This window comes from Helobdella robusta, assembly GCF_000326865.2.
Source record: "Helobdella robusta unplaced genomic scaffold HELROscaffold_84, whole genome shotgun sequence".
Classification (NCBI taxonomy): Eukaryota; Metazoa; Annelida; class Clitellata; order Rhynchobdellida; family Glossiphoniidae; genus Helobdella; species Helobdella robusta.
This window is the reverse complement of record NW_008705486.1, coordinates 78,762-102,218: the sequence shown is the minus strand read 5'-3', so window position 1 is coordinate 102,218 and position 23,457 is coordinate 78,762. Positions and strand designations below refer to the sequence as shown.

The following is a 23,457-nucleotide window of genomic DNA, read 5'->3' as shown; positions in this document are numbered from 1 at the left end:
CGTCAATTCGCTTGTATAGTTTGCCTGTGGTGGTGTGGAAAAGTGCTTCGGTGATGCAGATTTGGAAAAGAGATTTGAGATGTGTTTTTGGTGTTTGTCTAAATGATTAACACTATTGATGATAATATCATAGATGGGAACATTTGTAAACAAAGATTCGACATCCAGAGACGCAATATGATTTGATGATTAGTGTTCAATAGATTGATAATTTTCCATGAGAAGTGGAGATTATAGTTATTAAGAACTAGATTACCTGACAGACTTTGTACTGCCTCAATCGATAAATAAGACCTAAACTTTTGTATAAAATAATTTTAAAACAAACAAAACGAATCCGTGTTTAATAAAAAAAAAGCATTTTTTGAACGAAGCATAGAGTTTTATTATTATTTTCGACATATTATGTTGCTTAATTATAAAATAGAGTTATCATGAAATACTGGCTATTTATAATGTTCAAAATTTATATTGACAGACACACACTGCTATGAAAGAGTTCGTTAATCAATTTAAAGCTTTCTCATTAACTATATTTTTTGTTTTGTGTTGCGTAAATAAACAAAAAAAGACGGTTTTCCGACGCACGAACACGCGACGTATAAATCTATGCGGAAACTCCAAATTGATTCTGCAAACTTCTAATGACTGTCCTTGCGATTTATTTATGGTCATTATGGTCAGGCCAGACTCGAAATTGTAAGCGTTTAAAATCGAATGGTAAATTGGTTGAAATCATCAAAACATCCTCTCCTTTGTATTTTCCTTTTATGATTGTTGCCTCAATGACGTTATTCATCAGCTTTTTCACAGCAAGTCTTGTTCCATTGCAGTCGAGGTTGATTAATGTTACACAGCATGATGACAACTGACCCTATTTTAAACTGCAAATAGTGAGGTGATAATCCAGACAATTCCAGTAATTTTAAAAACTGTGGTATTTATTTTCTCTCTACGTCATCCTGGTTTATAACGGTGTCGACTGATTTGAAGGAAACCAACTGTCTTGGAAGAAAATTCTGAATGGTAGCATTGAGATCCTCGACATTTTTATTTTTCACCGTCAATATTGCTAGTTCACCCAGCCAATTATGGTTATTGAACTTTTGCGTTATATCTGGAAAACACGCTAAATAAGCTTCTCTTTTGAGTCTGTGATATGACAGAAATCTATGGGTAACGCGATGAATCCTGTCGAGGTTTCCACTGCAACTATGTTATTTCCAATGTTTAAAAACTGCTTCGCAAGCACATTCTCAGTTTAATCTTGTTGCAAAAATACTTGCAGGTTAGTTGTTAATTGAAGTGTCTGGCGACAAAACATCATCTCGGCAAAAGGAATGAAATTAAAAGTGTTTTTCCGGTTCCTCCGGCAGCATCAAGCATCTGATCCAATGCTATTTTAAACATGTTTACTAAATTGTTATTTTGATGAAGAAACATTTGTAATTCATGGACAATAATTCTCTTCACTGTTGGATTGTGAGCACAACGAATATCAGCTTTCACATCTGAATTTCCCATAAAATAAATTTGTAAAAATTAATAATCTGCATCAAATACTGGTAACAGAGTCCCCAGTAAGTGACAAATTTGTCCTTGTATCTGTATTTTTTAAATTTGTCAATTCAATATTTTCGATATATATATATTTTTGTACATACTGAATATTATAAAAATATATTCTGGTATAATACTTTTAAAGTCGGCATGAAATTATTTTGTATAATATGTGTAGCACCAAATGATGTCATCTGAAAAGAGCTGCTATATTTCTGAATGTTGGCCAAGAAGTGCTTAGAATTTTTTCCAATCCCAGAAACTAATGATCATAAAGGATCTGGTAGTGAAACCAATTGTGTCAATTTTTCTTTGCCTCCAGCACAGCGTAATCTAATAGATTCATGCGTGTATTTTAAAACCTTACAATATTTACAAATTATTTTCATTTTCCCAAATGTTACCAATATGTCGTCACAACAAATGCCGGATCATAGTAGAATGCAGCTCGTTCAAGAATCACAGAAGCACTTCGTCTGTGGATTTGCTCAATTTTATTATGTCGTGCTTGCTGTTGTTGTGTTTGATGTGCACAAACTCGTTGCATTCTAAACCTATCTACTTCATTACCACTCACTAAATAACGCTATTCTGACATAGCAATACGATTATTTTTTTGATTTGAATCTTTCTAGACATTAGTGCGGTTAGCACGTGCTTTTTGCACATTTGATTGACTGCGACGAGCTAAGTCAGGTCGTCTTCTCCTCGGCATCGTAAATTGTAAATAATCAAAGTGAAAAAATTTTTCGCTCAGTAGTAAAGTGTCACAATCACAAAAAATTCAAAAAGAGCATATTACTTTAAATTTGCCCATCACAAAGAATCAACAAAATAAAGAAAGTTTTGTATATATAGAATATCGTAATTAGTAACACATAGATATAGTAACACATAGGTATCGTAACACAATTTCTGCTGTTTTTAGGGTTTTCCCGGCAATTATTTAAATTTTTCTTATTTTTAACCTTCCCTAGACCTCCACAAACATTTTTAGACCAAAATAAGATAAATCCGTTTAGCAGTTCTCTAGTTTTAGCAAGACTAACAAACATCAATTGATTTATATATATATAAATAGGTTTATGGGGTCAGGAGTTTGTTTAGATATTTGGCAAAAGGGTATGTTACTGTTGGCATTTGACTGATGATATGGCAAAGGGGTTGTTATTTTTGTGCGTTTTAATGTTGGTATCAAGGTGAGTATTTGCCTTAGAGTAGCTGGATTTTTTTTCTTGAGGTATGTTTTCGTTGATTTTTCTAATTATTGCGTTGAGTTTAGTGTTTAGGTGAATTGGGCCTTTTGTGATTGTTTGAAATTTTGTGTTGTCGTTGAGTAAATGTTTGATTTTGGTGTTGTTGTCAATTTTGTCTAACTCACAAATTGATTTGACTTGTCTGCAGTTTTAAAATTTTCTGTTTGAATTTTTTTTTTGAAAATTGCCTCTTTGTTTTTTGGCTTCAACTTGTAACTCAACCTTTATGGACGAATTTGCTGATTTATTGATTTTTATCAATAATTGCATTTCTGACAGTTTTAATCCAATAATTATATAGATAAATATACGCTGGTAAAAAACTATAATTATTGCAGTAATTTATTAAATCTACAGAATTTCTAGTGTTGGATAGGTTCTTATTACATTCCTCAATATTTCGAACCAAATTCATGTCGTCATTTAAATTGAAAAATTGAAATATGCCCTATACACTCTAGAATGAATTGGAAAACTGTTTATTATTCTAACTTTAATAAAATAAATAATGACGACAAGAATTTGGTAATATTGAAAAATTTTATAAAAATTATCCAACGTTAAAAATTCTGTAGTTTTCATCAATTACTGCATATATATATTTATTTTTATATATCGATCTCATCTAATTCAAAAAAACATTTTCGGCTGCCCATATTGGAACTGTTTTTTATCTTTCTTTGTTGTTTTTTAACTGACTTAACGTTTATGTACAGCAAATTCACCGCTTATGCATATTGTTTATATTTATCTAGCAGTATTTTAATTTTTGATTAATTATTCAGCGGCAATGGCGATGTCAAAAAGTGCCAACACGTACAACAGACAAAACTGGGAAGAAAGTGTTAGCTAATTTTTTTTGTTCTGTTTTTTTGTTTGCATGAAAAATTATAAATGTAATTATATTGTAATATAAATGATTTTAGCAATTAGTAATATGTTCATGGGCTAGTAATATCCAGGCTATACTAGCAATTAGTAATATGTTCATGGGCTAGTAATATCCAGGCTATACCCCAGGAGGCAGGAGGTGCGGGAAGTTAGCCAAGGATTTTACTGTCTAGAATTTGAATTCTTTCTCTGACCATAACCTCCACAAAACACAGGATTGATGATTGCTACAAGCCACACAAAGATATGCACAGTGAGACATGGCTAAAAAGCAAGAGAGCGTAGTAAAGAATATTTTTGCATGGACATTTATAAGAAATGTTGTACAGATGCATACACATAAAATATATTTTCGCACAAACATATATGTAAAATGTATAATAATACGCTTATAGACATGTTCGTACATATAAATATTTATATATGATATATATATATATAATTATATATATATATATATATATATATATATATATATATACGCCTATGTAAAATAATAACTGATAAAAATTAATTTAAAAATACTTCCCTTAAATTGATAACTTTTTCCATTCTACAGATAATGTAGAATATGAATACCTATTTATTTCTAAAAAATTCCGGAAAATTCAAGAAAACGTCTCCGGCCCAAACAAATTAATTTAACAATTCTTCCCTTAAATCGATCACTTTTCCATTCTACAGGAGAAGTAGAATATAAATACCTATGTATTTCTGAAAAAAAATCCAGAAAATCATGGTTACCGGTACACAATCTTTAAAAAACCATTTCGGGCCAACCAAATTAATTAATTTAAAAATACTTCCCTTAAATCGATCACATTTTCCATTCTACAGATGACGTGGAATATGAATACCTATTTATTTCTAAAAAAAAATTCCGGAAAATCAGGGCTACTGGATACTCAATGTTCAAAAAACCGTTTCCGGCCCAAACAAATTAATTAATTTAAGAATACTTCCCTTAAATCAATCATTTTTTCCATTTTATATTTGACGTAGAATATAAACAACCTATATATTTCTAAAAAAAAATCCGGATTACTATGATTATTAACGCTATTCAGTTATGGTTTTATCATTTACAAACTGTTATTAGCAATTATAATGGCATTTTTGTCTTTCCTTATTCTGTCTGCAGTGTCTTCATAATGTTTTGATGTCTTAATACAGGGGTTGGCAAACTTTTTGCTGTGAGGGCCGCGTATGTACATAAATTGCAAATTTTTCCGACTCGGTGGAGAATTTTTGTAAGATTTGTGGCTTTTTTTTTGGGGAACAAGGTCCTTCAAATGAAAACAAAAAACATAAATCATAATTAAGCAATTTCACCTTCGAGCTATATGAAATAAACTTAAAATACAATATGTTCAATTACAGCTGTCCTTCAATGGGTGGTTTAGTAAAAAAGTAGACTCATTATTAAAACTAAACGTAAACGTAAACACATAGGCAAAAGAGGCAAAACTTGCTTCAAAAATTATTATAACTAAACCTGCTTCAAAAATTATTGTAACTAGAAGCATGATAGAACGGTTGAGCCTTACGTCGAAAAGTGTAAAACCTGACCATCCTCTGATCATGATGTCGTCCAAATGACTTTTGCCCACTGGGAGAACGTCATATACTAATCTGCACACAACACGTCCACGATTTATTTGAAACTGCCTGGCTTAAAATTAAATGTGGATGCTGATGTGAAAAAACACTTTCTAATATGCATGAGCGGTCTCGTGAGCGAGTGGTTAGCGTGTCCGTTTACTAAATTTTTTTTTCTATTGTCAATTTACAACTTTTATCAACTTTGTCTATTGTTTCCAGTTTCATTCAACGGTTTTGGCAAGCATCTGGCTGAAATGATAAACTTGAAAGTAGTCTTTCTTTTATTAAATTTCTAATCTGACAATTTCTATAAATGTAAATCATTTAATTTTTTACCCACGTTTATTTACGACCATGGCTCGAGTCCGGTAGTTTCTGCATTTTTATCCGGTTAGCCGGCCGGCTTTCGAGGTCGGTAAATGGGGAGAAAACGTAAGTTGTCACATGTTGGCCGGCGAGATGGCTCAGCGGTTCAAATGCGCGCTGAGCAAACATCTCAATGGCGATTATATACTCAGCGTATATGGTGCTGTGGTTGAATAAACACATTATATACAAATTATATATATATATATACAATTGATATATATATACACACAATTGATATATATATTTAAATATATATATCAATATATATATATTTATAAATAATTTTTTATTATTAGTCTTTATTATTGCAGCTCTGACATACGCAGAACCACTTACAATGTTACAGATTAATTATCTATATATTTTTTTATTATGTTTTTCATGTATTTATATGAAGTAGCCGTCTTCGCCACAAAGGCTGTTTATCCTTTTTTTTTTCACACGACGTACACATGTGTTTTATGTGCACGCGCAAGCACCGCATCATATACGCTGAGTATATGATAGCCATTGAGATGTTTGACTTAGCCGCGCATTTGAACCACTGAGCATCTCGCCCGGCCAACATGCGACAACTTACGCGTTCTACCCATTTACCAACCATGAAAGGATGGACGGCTGGGTTGACCGGAAGCGGCCTACCCGGATGAACCTGTAGAAACTGCAGAATTCGAACCCTGGCGTGGGGAGTGGTAGACGGCTAACCACTGGGCCACGAGACCCCACATAAATAAATAAATAAATATATATATATATAGTAAAATATGGGGCTCTGGAGCAACAACCTTTCCGTGAGGGAGCCGATTGGGACGAAGTTCATACAACCTACTCATCATCCCACTAAACTGTTTCAACAAACCCTCCCTTCTAAGTGATCATATCTGGTTTTTGCTCCTTATCCTTCTATTAAGTGCCGAAATTGAACCTAACCCAGGTTCAAAGACCTGGATCTTTACAGTGTGCCATAGAACTATCAACAAAACGATACTCCGTCAGATGTAGGACCTCCTGCAAGTGGTACCACATAGATAACAACTGTTTTTCAAAATTCAAATATCATTACTTATGCGACAACTGTTCTCACCAAAAAGAGTCCCTAAACACTTCAATAGCCAAAATGACCTCATCTCAATTAACAATAACATCTAACACTAATAATTTGATTGAAACAAACCGCTGCCAATTTAACAATAATTTATTTAAAACATCTCGGCCCTCATGGAATTGGCTACCGTACAAACATTAATTTGTTTCTTCAGCACTGCATTATTCCTGACATCTACAAAACTTCCAAGACTGTCCCACTGCTCAAACCAGGAAAACCAGATGACATTGCGAAATCATACCGGCCCATATCTTTGCTTTGCCCAGTCATCAAAATTCTTGAAAAGTGCCTTCTTCCTATTATTTTCTATTATCTAACATTGGCAGATCATCAACATGGCTTTCGTCCTGGTGCTCAACCTCAACCGCCCTCACACTGATGACAATTGATATAGAAAACGGTATCAACCTAAAGACCAACCCATCGAATCATCCTCGCAGCGCTGGACCTCAAAAACATTTGACACCATTAACCATCAAACACTATTAGATGATTTTCTGTCTTCAGCATTACCTGGCTCCATCATGCGTTGGCTCTCCAGCTGTTTGTATGGTCGCCATGCCTTCACTGAATTCCGCCACCAGCTTTCTAGGAAACGAATTATACACATTTAGTAGAGATTTTAGGGGTTCTTAATTTTGACTCTTTAACAGCAACATACATATCTAAGTACATTTGGTGAAAATTCTAATAAAATCTGGAGCTCAGTTTTTGTTAAAATAATTTTTCAAGTTTAATGCTAATAACCATATAAAACGGATTTTTTTAAATAAAAATTTGACTTAAGTAATTATCTAGCTAGAGCCTGTAAATATTTCAGGCTTTATTTATAACGAATCTATGTATGAATTTTGCAAATATTATTAATTTCAGTTTTATTTTTGAACTCTTAGATGAATAATTTGTTGGTTACTAGTATTATAGGACCGAAATAAGGATTTTTTTTACAAATATTTCATTGTTTGATAAATTATCAATTTAACTGCATTACATTTCTGTAAAAAAAAGTACAAATTGATTCTTAAAATGTCAACAAAGAAAAGTTATTTAATAAACTTATTATGTCAATAAACTTTACTACTTGACTTTTCAATTACATCTTTATTACCAAATTCAAACACATTCCACTCATTGAAAAAAAAATACAATTTTTTGATGAACAAAGATGGTTACTAATACTTACATTGCCAGACCAAAAATCTGATTTGTCACATGGATCAAATCCTGTTGTTATTTTTTCAACTACATATTTATCCGAAAAATCACGAGATTCCAGTTTGTTGCACTTCAAAAAAATACAATGAACTTTGAACTTTCTGTAAAAAAAATATTGAATTACAAACAATGTCGTTTTCAAAAATTGAACTGCGTCAAGTTTATCGTTAACTCGTTCAACTACAACATATTTCAATTTTACCAAATCTAAGTTGATTTTCGATCATTGGTAATATTACTTCTTTTCCAATTTTTAGTAACTTTTTGACAACCTTCCATGATTTCCTAACAAATTTTCTGCAACAAATTTTTTATTTTTCAACCACGTGTAATTGAAAATTATCCAAACAAACCCACAAAAAAATATTAATACCTTCGCATACAACAAACAAAATATTTTAAAAATTTTTGTTATTTCAAACAATTTTAATACATTGTTACAATTAATTTCTTAGAAAATTATCACCTAAGCTTATGTTTGGTTTTGAAACCAATATATCCACATTTCTTTTAACAATTTGAATTTATTATTCCGTCATACCTAGTTGGAAAAAGCGTTACAATAAGACATAGTGAAATTCAAAATAATTTTGTAAACCTTACAATTTATATTCAACGGGGTAGTTTGTTTTTTTCTCTTTATTTCTCTTTTTTTAGTGCAAAATAGTCTAAAAGTGTCAGTGTCATACAAATATTTGTAAATGTGCAGCCTAGATATATATTCTTTTGCTCCAAAAAATGGTTTTAGTTTCTGTCATGAAAAAGTTTACAATCCAGATGTGGTGAATGTTTGTGGTTATGTAAATAAGAACATTTTACCACAATGATATAATATTTATTTTCATGCTTCTTAGATAAATTATTTTAAATCTAATTTATGATGGTATCTTCATGAAAACATAGACAGTCGAATTTTTTTTAATGTTTCGAATACATTTGATAAATTAACTTTCGTTAACCAGGACCATTCACAGTTTTGTTGCATCTAAAAAAGGTTTTAGATAAAAACTTTCTAATATTTATATTTTTGAGTTAAGATTTTTAGGGTAGTATAAAGAATGTATCGTAGTTTTTTTTAAATTTGCAGAATACATCCTTTTTCTGTAATATATGTCAGTTGCGTAAATACAATTTTAAGATAAATGTCTGATTTTATTAGTGTTTTGCAACCTATCTTGAAAGTATTATATAAAATTAATTGAAATTTCACTAATATAATTTTGCTTGCAGTTAGTTGCAAAAGAATGTATAAATTTTTATTTGGAAATAAAATTATTATTTTGTTTTATATTATTTTATTATTATTTATTGTTAATTACTTTGAACAGGAGTTTCCCATACTCTGTCAAACCTGTTTAGGGGACAATCCATATTTAAGAATGGTAAGAATTTTTTTCTCTTGCATAATCATTTACTTTTAGTTTTTATGACTATTTAAAACAAAAATATCATTGATGGGTGGGTGGCCCGGGATGGTTGCTCTTGTAGTCAATAATATGCTTGCATGAAATAAAAGTATGATAAAAAATCGAAATGACAGGTAAAGAAAAAGTTGGGCTGAAAAAATTTATTGGGCAAATGGACTCTTATTTTATTTTGTATAAAGAGCAATAAAAGACAAAACTTATCCAAAATAGAATATGGCTCAGTTTATGACACATTTTATTTGCTAAATTGTTTGTCACTTTATAAATCCTGAAGTCGATTTTTCAATAACATCCCTCGGTCTAATTGAGCTGAAATTTTGTATGCTTGTAGGTTTCCGATAACAATGCATGAAATAATTAACAGATTTAATTAAATTAATATTTAAAAATGACTTCTGGGCTGCGTTCTTTGACACCATCTCAGCAATACCAAAATCTAAAACAATCCTGATTGGAGGCGATCTCAATGGCCCGGCTGGAAAGAATACAGATGTTTTTGACAACGTGCATGGCGGTTTTGGCTATGAAGAACGAAATGAAGATGGCAACCGCATCCTTGAGTTTGTTGAAAGTCACGGGTTTTTGCTTACTGAACACATATTTTAGAAAAAGGTTGGAACATCTCATAACATACTAGGGATGCACCGAAGTTCGGTCCCGGCTCCGGCCAAAATCCGGCTTTTTTTCAAATCAAGCGTCTATCAACATTTAAAAATGAAAATTTTTTTTATTAAATTTAATTAATTTTATGTCAATAAGTTAAAGGCTAAGCATATATGACACATAATAACAACATCAATAATTGTGAGGTGAGCTGGACAATTTTCTTTATGCTATAACATGCTTTATGCATGTTTGAGCTTATCTTTGTGTAAAAGAACTTGTGCACGTGTATATACTATATAATTGTATATAATGGATCATATAGCTACATTATATATATATATATATATATATATATATATATATATCAAAAATTCAACACTACTTTCAACATTGTTCAACTTTTTTATATTTCTTTTTAATTTATTAATTTCAGAGAAATTAGACATTTTATTGTTTTTTAAAAATTTTTATTAAATAAATTTGCAAATAGCTATTTCGAGTTATAGATAACTCATCTTCAGTGCATTATATATAAGGTATGTAAGATATTTGATAAGAAGGAACAAGTAATTATTAATTTATATAAATTATTTAATTAAAACAGAAAACCAATAAAATAAATTTAATAACTATAAACAATATAAAACGCGATTTTTAAAATTTTTAACGGTAAGATTGTTTATATTATGGTTGTTAAGGTAAATATCAACGCTCAGCTGAGAAGCGCGAAAAACCTGATCCATATCATGGGGGATTTATAATCTATTTTAAAACAGGGTTCAGATACACACGATTTGACTTACCACCATTAGCTACGTTTGAGGCAATAGCAACAAGAATAACATATGGTAAACATGAATTTGGTTTGTTGGCTATATATAGACCTGGATCAATGCCTATCACAACTGCTTTCTTTAGGGAACTTAGATGTATTTTGGAAAATATGTCCTTGCTGGTTTCAGATCTTGTCTTGGTAGGTGATTTCAATGTTCGTGTCGATAGAGAAGAATGTCCGCATACCAGATCATTGTTGGAGTTATTTGATGATTTTTGTTTGAAGAATTGGTTTGACCAACCCACTCATAACTTAGGTGGAACACTGGATTTGATTGTTTCCAGTAGTGGTTTGTGTATTTCTGATGTAATGGTTTATCCAAGTGGAATATATTCTGACCACAGGCTGGTTAAATCTTGTTTGCCTTTTAAACGGAAACGAATCAGTAAATGCTACAGGGTGATCAGATCGTGGAAACATATTGATGAAAAAAAATTTATCTCGCTGGTCATTGGTTCGCCGATTGGTAAAGCATGTTCAGGTACAGATGTTGACAAGTTGTTTGACCTATTTGAAAATGAAATAAGAAGGATTTTAGATATAGTTGCGCTGCTACACAGAGTAGAATGTCGTCATGATTCTGTGGTGCCATGGTATGATAATGAATGTCGGAAGCATAAAAGACTCTGTAGAAAGCTCGAAAGAAATTATAGGAACTCAATGTCAAGTGATGGAAAAGATAAATGGATTAGTGCACTGAAATCAAAGAAGTTGGTTTTGGCCAAGAAAAAGAACTGTTTTTGGTCAAATTTGGTTAATGAGAATAGAAACAGGTCAAAACAATTATGGAAAGCACTAAATAAACTACTTTGCAAAGCCTCTGTTAACAATATTGATAAGACTGAAACGGTGCACACTAGTGATGGCTTTCTAAAATTTTTTAACGATAAAATTGAACGAGATGCAACGGCTGGTAACAAATCAGTTTTTCTTGAGAGGGAGATTGAAATGGACAGTGGGTTGCTAGTATTCCGGAAATATAATGAAGAAGAAATAATAAAAATAATTATAAATTGTCCAACGAAAACATGTTTACTTGATTGCCTTCCAACGTATTTCATCAAAAAACACATTGGTTTGTTCTCTGGGTTTTTAACAAGTCTAATCAACTTGTGTTTGACTAATGGCATCGTTCCTGCATCCTGTAAACATGATCATTCTTAAAGGAATAGATCATGATGTCAATGATATTACCAATTATAGGCCAATATCAAATCTTCGCTTCATATCTAAGGTAATGGAAAGAATTGTCGCTGTTAAACCATTTATCTAAAAATAATTTGTTGCATAGTAATCAGTCAGGACACAGAAAATATCATTCGACAGAAACAGCCTTGTTACATGTTTTTTCAACTTTGTGCGCAGCGATGGATAACCAATATGTATCGCTGGTTGCTTTCCTAGATAAGAGTGCAGCCTTCGATTGTGTTTTGATCATGATATTCTACTGCGGAGATTATGTGAAGATTTTGGTGTAAAGGGGACAGTACTCGCATGGTTCACATCATATTTTTCAAATCATACTGAACAGATTTTTTACAATAAAACCTGGTCTAGAATTAAGAACATAAAGTTTGGAGTTTCTCAGCGGTCGGTGTTGAGACCAATATTGTTTCTGTTGTACACACATGAGATTCTGGATGTCATCAAGTCCTTTGGATTCACGGGTTATGCCTTTGCTGATGATATACAGATTATTGTTAGTTGCCCGCCAGAGGAGTTTGATGAGATGGGTAACAACTTAACACGTTGTCTGGCAGAGGTCAATAAATGGATAATTAAAAACAGACTAAAACTTAATCAGAGTAAAACAAAACTACTTCCGGTAGGAACCTGGCAACAGCTTTTAAGAATAAATATCTATCTCATCACTGGATATAGATAATGTCAAAGTGGAATTCTGTACAAATGTTTCAAGTTTGGGCGTTGACATTGATTTTAAGTTAACGTTGGATCATCACATAAAATCATTGATGAGAGTTTGCACTTTCCAACCACGTAGGTTGAAATTGATAAAAAATCGCTAGACGAAAATACTCTTAAGATGTTAATGCATGCATTTGGATTATTGCAACAGTTTGTTCAACGGCTTACCAGAAAAATCATTTGGGATGTTACAGTCAATTCAAAATCGTGCGGCTAGAGTTGTGTCTGGCGCCTTTGAATACGACCATGTTTCACCAATTTTAAAGCAACTACATTGGTTGTCTATCTTAATTCTGTACACAAAGAACAGCATAAATTATAAGCTGTTCTTTGTGTACAGAATTTGGCATATCACACAACTTATTTATATATTTGAATTAATTAACTATTTGCTTGGTGTTATTTTTTGATGTTCAACATGTAGATAACCGTAAATGTGAGTATTTTTTAACGTATGTAAAATGGTAACTAAAATCCGGCTCCGGCCTTGGCCGGTTTTTGAATTTTAAATCCGGGCGGACTTGGAAAACTTAAATCTGGTGCATCCCTATAACATACAAAAGTGGACCATCATTCACGCAAATTGATTTCTTCGCTGTCAAGCAACAACACTGAAGGCTATTCAAAAATGTCAAAATTATACCTGGCGAATCATGTGTCGCCCAACATAGACTCCTTGTGGCAGACCTGGTTGTCGAACTGTCACAACATAAGTCTAAACAAATGCCTCGGAGAATCAGAACGTGCAAGCTGAAAAGCAATATTCATCGAGAAAAATTTCAACAGATTGTCGCCACACAGTTAGACCACCAATCGCAATCCAGTACAGATTGGAGTACATACAAAACCGTTTTGATAAACGCTGTAACTACAGTTTGTGGGAAAACTGGTACAAAACGTCAGCATGATCGGGACACTTGGTTGTGGAATGACAGGGTACAAAATGCAATAGCTGAAAAGAAAGTTGCATACAAGCAATGGCAAAAATCAAAGTCTGTTGATGACCATAAAATTTTCCGTGAGAAGAACAACTATGCAAGACGTCAAGTTGCACTGGCTCGGACAAATCAGTGCAGAGAGTGGCTCAATAAAAGCAAAGGTGAACAAATGTAATCTCTGTATCGTATAGCAAAACAAGCAAAGCGTACGAAAAAAGACATAGTTGGTACCTCATTTATCAAAAACGACAAAAATGAGATAATTCTTGAACAAGATGAGATCAAGCTACAGTAGAAAGAATATTTCAATCGTTTGTTAAATGAAGCAAATCCCATCGATGTCAACTTTGACGCTCAACCCATTGAAGGTCCGATTCCAGACATCGCTGTAGAGGAGCTTACAGAAGCTCTGAAAGCTATGAAGGATGGAAAGGCAGCAGGGCCTTCTGTACTCACAAATAAAATTATCAAAGCATCTGGTACTGTAGGTATCCAAACGTTACTACAACTTTGCCGTGAAATGTGGAAAAATTGCTCGATGCTGACTGAATGGAAATATAGCATGACAGTTCCGCTATACAAAGGTGATCCATTGAACTGTTTATCATATCGGTGTATACGTCTGTTAGAACATTCTCTGGATATTGTCGAGAAAATCTTCAAGAGAAGATTAACGTCGTGCATCACAATCGGAAATTATCAATTTGGTTTCCTAGCAGGGAAATCAACAATTGATGCAATTCACATCCTTCGGCAACTGCAAGAGAAGTACCTCGCAAAGCATCAACAACTATCACACATTTTTGTAGATCTTGAAAAAGCATTTTATCTAGTTCCCCGTGAAGCAATCAGGTCAAAACTCATTCCAGAATATCTTGTTCGACTTGTGATGGAAATGTATACGAATACTATGACTTTCGTCAGCACAACAGTTGGAAACACAGATTTATTTGACATCGGCGTTGGAGTTCACGAAGGCTCGATTTTCAGTCCACTGTTATTTATAACTGTGATGGAAGAAATCACAAAACCGATACGCACTGGTGACATTTGGAATCTAATATATGCTGATGATATTGTTTTAACAGCCACGTCAGATGTTTGAAGATTGGAACACCAGACTCGCCGATCATAGATTCAAAGTCAACTTCAACAAAACCAAGGCAACGAACACTGGTGAACCCATCTAATCTACAGCTACTGGACGCTGGCCCTGTTCAGCTTGTAAAACTGGTGTAGGTAACAATTCAATCAAGTGTCAGCAGTGTAACCAGTGTTGTCGCAAACGTTGTTCAAAAATAATTGGTACGTTATCTAAAGTGTCCAATTTTGTTTGTCTTGCTTGCATTTATCCACAACAACAAATTCGAAATAGCAATGTTTTTGAAGCTATTAAGGTAGAGAAAGTCACATCGTTTCAATATCATGGGGATGTTCTGGATTGTACTGGAACAGTTGAAGCTGCCGTTCGAACACGCATACGTGCAGCCTGGAATAAATGACATCTTTTTGCCTCAATATTGATGCGGCGTGACATCCCACTGCCACTACGATCAAGACTTTATAAATCTGTGATACGTCCGGTGTTGTTATATTGTGCAGAAACATGGCCAATGAAAACCAAACTGGAACAACAACTTCTCAGAACCGATATAAAAATGCTCCAATGGATGCAACGAATTAGTCTGAAGGACCACATCAAATCTACCGAAATACTGCGTCGTGCTGGTTTAGATAATATACAGGACGAATGCCGGCCACACCGTCTGCGGTGGTTTGGTCATGTCAAATGAAGTGGAAACAGTGCCATAATTTCTCTTGCAGATGTTGAAGTACCTGGCACACGTCCCAAAGGCCGTCCAAAGAAGTCCTGGTCGCAAACAATCGAGCAAGACATGAAAGCTGTAAATTTAAATGAAATGGATGCAACTGATCGTCTAATTTGGCGCAAAAAATTGATGGCAAAGAAAACAACGTCCTACCTCCGGGGAACTGGGTCTCTGGACGCTAAATGAATATTGATTGATTAATTAAAAAATTATTTATTATAATAATAAATTAATAATAATAATAAAATATTTACAATAAAGGCGTTTTTTAAATATGTACAGCCGACGCCAACTAGCGAGTTAAAAAATGTGATGCATGGCTTAAAAAAATGTTTTCAACTTGTTAAAGATTTTTAGCATTATTAAATTGTGAAAATTTTTGTGACTTATATTTAAATAAAATAATTATTTAATATAGACTCGGGAAAAATTTGGCAAAGAATGCAAGATATGTGCAAGGCCATTCACAGTGTTTCGTTGGTGCCCGGGTGCTCGCATGAGGTTCAAGAAAACCGAAATTTGTCAAACTTGTTCGAAAACAAAGAATGTTTGTCAAACATGTCTACTGGACCTTGAATATGGTTTTTTTGAATTTACTATTTAAAATTTAAAATTTCAACATTGGTTAAATTATTGTTTTATAAATTTAGCTGAATAAATAATACATGATTGAAAAGTTAAGTTATTATGCAAAAGAAACAACATTTTGCAAATTTTTTTCTAATTGAGTAACAGTAAAAAAAAGTGTGGAGTTAACTCAAAAAAATAATTAAAATATCTCACAAAATTCAGAATTATTTATCACATTGTTTCAGCATCATTTTTGACAGTTATCAACAGGGCTGTGACAAGACATTTTTTTTAAAAAACAAGACAAGACAAAGACATTGAAAGCTCAAGACAAGACCGATTCGAGATCTCTGAAGAGCATGTATCAAGACATTCGAAGACAAGACGAGATATTTGAGCCAAAAACAATACCAATCATTAAAAATTTATAAAGTAGTAAGAGTTGAGCTGGATTTTTTACCTAAGTTTGTAAATATATGTATAAATAAATAAATTATATATATATATATATTTATCTGCCTATGTTTGTGTATATTTGTATATACGTATGTACACATACGCATATAACATTATTTATTAGTTTACGCGTGAACATGTAAATGTATATTAACCAATGAACGTATTATACAAATGCAAAATGCATAGATATCTCGATTTAGTACAGCTACATCGAGACATCTATGGCAAAATGATATGAAGCGTGAAGAATTACGATTGTTTCGTTTGGATCATCTAATGTGACTATCTTGATTATGTCGTAACATGGAATCCTAGAACAAGAACACAAACACGTTATTGCGCCTATACAAAACCAGGGCTAGGTTTATGCATTGCATCGTTAGTGTAAGACGATTTCACAGTTTAATACAAGATTGACTAATGTATATTTGTGAACCAAAAATATTTTATTACCACAAAAATATGAGAATAATTATTAAGAAATGTGAATGGAAATGTTGTAAAAGTTTATTGAATTAGAAAATTTTTTTAAATTAAAATATTATAAAATAAAGTAACAATTTATCAAAATCAAAAAATCAAATTATGATAAAAATATATGCGTAAAAATAAATGATTCCAGCAATTTCAACATTCGATACTAATATTAATTTCTTATTAAAAAAACAACTAAGAGCAATTTGGGGAAAGTTTTTACAACCGGACACCCATCCTAACGACAACCACCAGTTATAAGCGGTGGGCCTAGCCTTTTGCTCAAAAGCACGCAAGGCAGCGTGGATGCAGTTTTATGTCATGCCCAGGACCATCCGCTTAGGCTAGGAACGCTAAGTCCAGGTACGTAGACTTGGAACGCTCAATGTTGGATCACTAACTGGACGCAGCATGGAAATCGCAGAAATGCTCGAGCGTAGAAGGATTAACATCTGCTGCCTTCAGGAAATCCGATGGAAATCGAATGGTGTCTGTCATGTCAACTCAGACAAAGAAAAATATAAACTATTCTGGAATGGTTAAAAGACGGCCAAAAATGGTGTTGGAATTTTTGTCAGAGAACCGCTAGCCCAAGAAGTACTGGATATTAAAAGGATTAATTCACGTCTCATGTGGATCAAGCTTCGCATAAAAAAGCAAACAATGATTATTTTTTCTGCATACGCACCACAGACAGGCGAATCAGAAGAGATGAAAAATGACTTCTGGGCTGCATTCTCTGACACCACCTCAACAATACCAAAATCTAAAACAATCCTGATTGGAGGCGATCTCAATGGCCACGTTGGAGAGAAAACAGATGGTTTTGACAACGTACATGGCGGTTTTGGCTATGGAAAACGAAATGAAGATGGCAACTGCATCCTTGAGTTTGCTGAAAGTCATGGGTTTTGATTACTGAATACATATTTTAGAAAGAGGTTGGAACATCTCATAACATACAAAAGTGGACCATCAGCCACGCAAATTGATTTTTTCGCTGTCAAGCAACAACACTGAAGGCTATTCAAATATGTCAAAGTTATACCCGGCGAATCATGTGTTGCCCAACATAGACTCCTTGTGGCAGACCTGGTGGTCGAACTGTCAAAACATAAGTGTAAACAAATCGCTCGGAGAATCAAAACGTGGAAGCTGAAAAGCAATATTCATCGAGAAAAATTTCAACAGATTGTCGCCACACAGTTAGACCACCAATCGCAATCCAGTACAGATTGGAGTACATACAAAACCGTTTTGATAAACGCTGTAACTACAGTTTGTGGGAAAACTGGTACAAAACGTCAGCATGAACGGGACACTTGGTGGTGGAATGACAGGGTACAAAATGCAATAGCTGAAAAGAAAGTTGCATACAAGCAATGGCAAAAATCAAAGTCTGTTGATGACCATAAAATTTTCCGTGAGAAGAACAACTATGCAAGACGTCAAGTTGCACTGGCTCGGACAAATCAGTGCAGAGAGTGGCTCAATAAAAGCAAAGGTGAACAAATGTAATCTCTGTATCGTATAGCAAAACAAGCAAAGCGTACGAAAAAAGACATAGTTGGTACCTCATTTATCAAAAACGACAAAAATGAGATAATTCTTGAACAAGATGAGATCAAGCTACAGTAGAAAGAATATTTCAATCGTTTGTTAAATGAAGCAAATCCCATCGATGTCAACTTTGACGCTCAACCCATTGAAGGTCTGATTCCAGACATCGCTGTAGAGGAGCTTACAGAAGCTCTGAAAGCTATGAAGGATGGAAAAGCAGCAGGGCCTTCTGTACTCACAAATAAAATTATCAAAGCATCTGGTACTGTAGGTATCCAAACGTTACTATAACTTTGCCGTGAAATGTGGAAAAATTGCTCGATGCTGACTGAATGGAAATATAGCATGACAGTTCCGCTATGCAAAGGTGATCCATTGAACTGTTTATCATATCGGGGTATACGTCTGTTAGAACATTCTCTGGATATTGTCGAGAAAATCTTCAAGAGAAGATTAACGTCGTGCATCACAATCGGAAATTATCAATTTGGTTTCCTAGCAGGGAAATCAACAATTGATGCAATTCACATCCTTCGGCAACTGCAAGAGAAGTACCTCGCAAAGCATCAACAACTATCACACATTTTTGTAGATCTTGAAAAAGCATTTCAAGTTTCCCGTGCAGCAATCTGCAGGTCAAAACTCATTTCAGAATATCTTGTTCGACTTGTGATGGAAATGTATACGAATACTAAGACTTTCGTCAGCACAACGGTCGGAAACACTGATGCATTTGATATCGGCGTTGGAGTTCACCAAGGCTCGATTCTCAGTCCTAGCAGGGAAATCAACAATTGATGCAATTCACATCCTTTGGCAACTGCAAGAGAAGTACCTCGCAAAGCATCAACAACTATCACACATTTTTGTAGATCTTGAAAAAGCATTTGATCTTGTTCCCCGTGAAGCAATCAGGTGGAGTCTACGTCGACAACTCATTCCAGAATATCTTGTTTGATTTGTGATAGAAATGTATACGAATACTAGGACTTTTGTCAGCACAACAGTTGGAAACACAGATGCATTTGACATCGCGTTGGAGTTCACCAAGGCTCGATTCTCAGTCCACTGTTATTTATAACTGTAATGGAAGAAATCACAATACCGATACGCACTGGTGACATTTGGAATCTAATGTTTGCTGGTGATATCGTTTTAACAGCAACGTCTGAGCAGAATGCAGCACAGATGTTTGAAGATTGGAACACCAGACTTGCCGATAATGGATTCAAAGTCAATATCAGCAAAACCAAAGCAATGAACACTGGTGAACCCATCCAATCCACAGCTACTTGACGATGGCCCTGTTCAGTTTGTAAAGCTGGTGTAGGTAACAATTCAATCAAGTGTCAGCAGTGTAACCAGTGGTGTCACAAACGTTGTTCAAAAATAATTGGTACTTTATCTAAAGTGTCCAATGTTGTCTGTCTTGCTTGCATCAATCCACAATAACACATTCGACATAGCAATGTTTTTGAAGCCATTATGGTAGAGAAAGTCACATCGTTTCAATATCTAGGGGATGTACGTGCAGCCTGGAATAAATGGCATCTCCTTGCCTCTATATTGATGCGGCGTGATATCCCACTACCACTACAATCAAGACTTTATAAATCTGTGATACGCTCGGTGTAGTTATATGGTCCAGAAACATGGCCAATGGCAATCAAACTGGAACAACAACTTCAACGAATCGACACGAAAATGCTCCGATGGATGCAACGAATTAGCCTGAAGGACCACATCAAATCTACCGAAATTCTGCGTCGTGCTGGTTTAGATGATATAAAGGACGAATGCCGGCAACAACGTCTGCGGTGGTTTGGTCATGTCAAACGAAGTAGAAACAGTGCCATAACTTTTCTTGCAGATGTTGAAGTACCTGGCACACGTCCCAAAGGCCGTCCAAAGAAGTCCTGGTCACAAACAATCGAGCAAGACATGAAAGCTCTAAATTTAAATGAAATGGATACAACTGATTGATTTGGCGCAAAAAGTTGATGGCTAAGAAAACAACGTCCTACTTCGGGGTAACCGGGTCTCTGGACGCAAAACGAAGATTGATTGATTGATTAAAATAACAACTAAAAAATTATGTTGATAACCTGGGCTTGTTATCAACATTTATGTTATGTTATGTGCTATGTTTATATTTAATCTGTTTTAATATTTTTTCTTGTAAATTAAAAATTTATTCTGTTTAAACCAAGGCACTTTTACACAATCTTATTGTTTAAAATTTTTAAATTTCGTTTTTTAATCTTAAAGAGTTTTACTTAATGATAAATTTTTAGTTAAAAGTTTACCATTTAGAGTTTAGGAAGTATTTGATTGATGAACAAAAATCTGACCTTCCACAAAACTGCTGACAAGTTGATTATGCTCATCCTCCTTGATGCATTTTAGTTGTAAATTATTTGTGTCCGCTTTTAATAGTATGATGGTTTAAAGGAGGTATATAGAGTGTTTAATAACAAATAAAATGAACTGAGACAAGCCTTTAAAAGAACAATGATTTTGCTTTCTCTTGGTTTTACCTTAGCAATCATCTGCATTGAAAATAATTTTTATAAAGGGTTGCCAGTACAAGTCAGAGATGCTGCCTTGAACATTGATAGAGGGGAAATTCCCACGTCAGATGTTGGTCGAGAGTATTATACACAAAAAATGGAAAGAGAGGTGAGTATATTCGATTCTGTTTTTTTACATTTTTCATTTATTTATATACATGCGATCATTAATATAATGTTATATTGTATACAATTCTACGTGGTGTTTTTGCTTAAAGAATACTTGGCAGTTTTAGTATTAAGTTGTAACTTGTTGTTTATTATAGCTGGCAAACACTGATGGGACCACCCCTGCTGGAGCATTGGGAAAGGCTCGTGCGAAAAGTGAAATGCTGATGAAATTGGCTAGAACAACACCTTATTACAAAAGGAATAGACCTCACATTTGTTCTTTCTGGGTTAAGGGAGAATGCAAAAGAGGAGAGGAGTGTCCTTATAGGTAGGTCTTTATTTGCTTTCGTCATTTGTAATGTTACTGATCTATTTGTTTCAATTTTTAAAATGCAAGGCATGAAAAACCGACTGATCCTGACGATCCTTTGGCTGATCAAAACATCAAAGATAGATTTTTTGGAATAAATGATCCAGTTGCTGAGAAACTGTTGAGACGTTACAATGAGTTTCCTGATGCTGACGAAAATGAAGACAATGATAAGAAAAGCTCAAGTGTTGACGACAAAGAAAAATTAAAAGGTTTTGATGCTGGAAATGTCTCCGGTTTGTGTTCTGTTCTTTCATTATTTTTTAAATAAATTTTATAAAATTTTGACTGTGTAAATGTTGAAAAGTCACGGATATTCTGCAAAGTTTTGAAAGCGCTAATTCCAGTTATTGATTTTGTTTCAACTTTTCTAATATTAAACAGAAATAGAGGCATTGATATGCTGTAAAAATTTACTTTTTGTGCTCATTCTTTATAAAATATAATAATGTGCAACAACGTGTCATCACTTACACGATGATTCTTGTTTTATCGAACGCGCTGTTTAGTAATTTCATATTTGAAAAGTTATGCGCAACAGTGTTGTTCCGCGGGAATGCTGCCACCGAATTTTCAAACTTTTTTCAAACGTTTTTAAAAAGTCTGTTCTACATTTTAATTAAAGCTTCAAGATAGAGATCATAAATTCGTATATAGATTGATATATATTTGTAGTAGTGGTATGTAAGTTTTTCAGAAGTCAAATAAAGACATTTTATGATATTTAGTTTGAATCTTAGAAATGCATTATTAAAAAAATTATTTCCAAAAAGTTTTAAGCTGTTGGCAAAATGTTTTAACAAAAATCACTATTAAATTTCTAAACAAAACAGGTGAAATGGCGTGGTATAGTTATGTTATGAAGCTTATATTTCTTATGTTGTAACCCATGCTGTTTTTTTTGGTCATTTTTATTATATCGTTGATTTACGCTTGTAACGTTTTTCACTTAACATTGCATTCAAATTTTTCTCATATTCCTGGTGTGTTCAACGTTTTTGTAAACTATTTCATTATCTTTGTAATTATGAAATTGCTTGGATTCAACTGAACCATTCGATCACTTCAACGACTTAACAGTCTGTAGATTTTCGTATTACCAACACATCAACTTTTTTTAGTGCTATTCGGTTAGTTACTATATTGAAATGCAGTCAGAAACTTATATTAATACAGCCACCGTAAATGATTGACATTGCACGCAAATGCAAAAAACTATATAATTTAGGATTTTTTAAAACATAATCAGAATGAATATAGAATAATTATACATTGAGAAATCGATTTACAAAACGATTTAACTTTTATTTTATCATAATCTGATTTTTTTAATTGAATTACTAATGTTGGAAAAAATCAATTATGAGTTAGAGTGGGGAAATTTTTATTCAAAGTGTCGAGTTCGGAAAAATTTTGACCCGGCACCACGTAACATGTTTATTTTTGGTCCTGAAATAACCAAAATAACGAATGATTTTTTAAGGTTGCTTTCATTTTACCATAATCCGATTTTTGAAATTGTATGCTAAAGTTTGAAAACAATCAATCATGGATTGGAAGCCAAAGTGGGCAATTTTTTGATCAGGGAGTTCTGGTCGGAAAAATTTTTATTTAACACCCTAATTAACTAACTATTTAACATGTAGGTTTTTATTTTGAAATAACCAAGTAATTCAACCATTAAATTAAAACTGAGCCAATATTTATTTTGATTAGGGACTAATACTTTATATGTTGTTTCATATTTTCGAGCGTCGTTTTCTTACATTCAACCGTTGAACCGT

General features: G+C 33.5%; 1 protein-coding gene across 1 annotated transcript; it reads left to right on the top strand.

The window, feature by feature from the left end:
• Positions 1–3,606: 3,606 nt before the first annotated feature.
• HELRODRAFT_139690 (hypothetical protein) lies at positions 3,607–21,839 on the top strand (the record flags this gene model as incomplete). Its single annotated transcript, XM_009032582.1, has 6 exons — positions 3,607–3,660; positions 9,327–9,380; positions 15,978–16,140; positions 21,198–21,301; positions 21,459–21,631; positions 21,701–21,839. Coding segments are annotated over 6 exons (687 nt in total), but the record flags the coding sequence as incomplete, so codon positions are not given.
• Between the last annotated feature and the right edge of the window lie 1,618 nt (positions 21,840–23,457).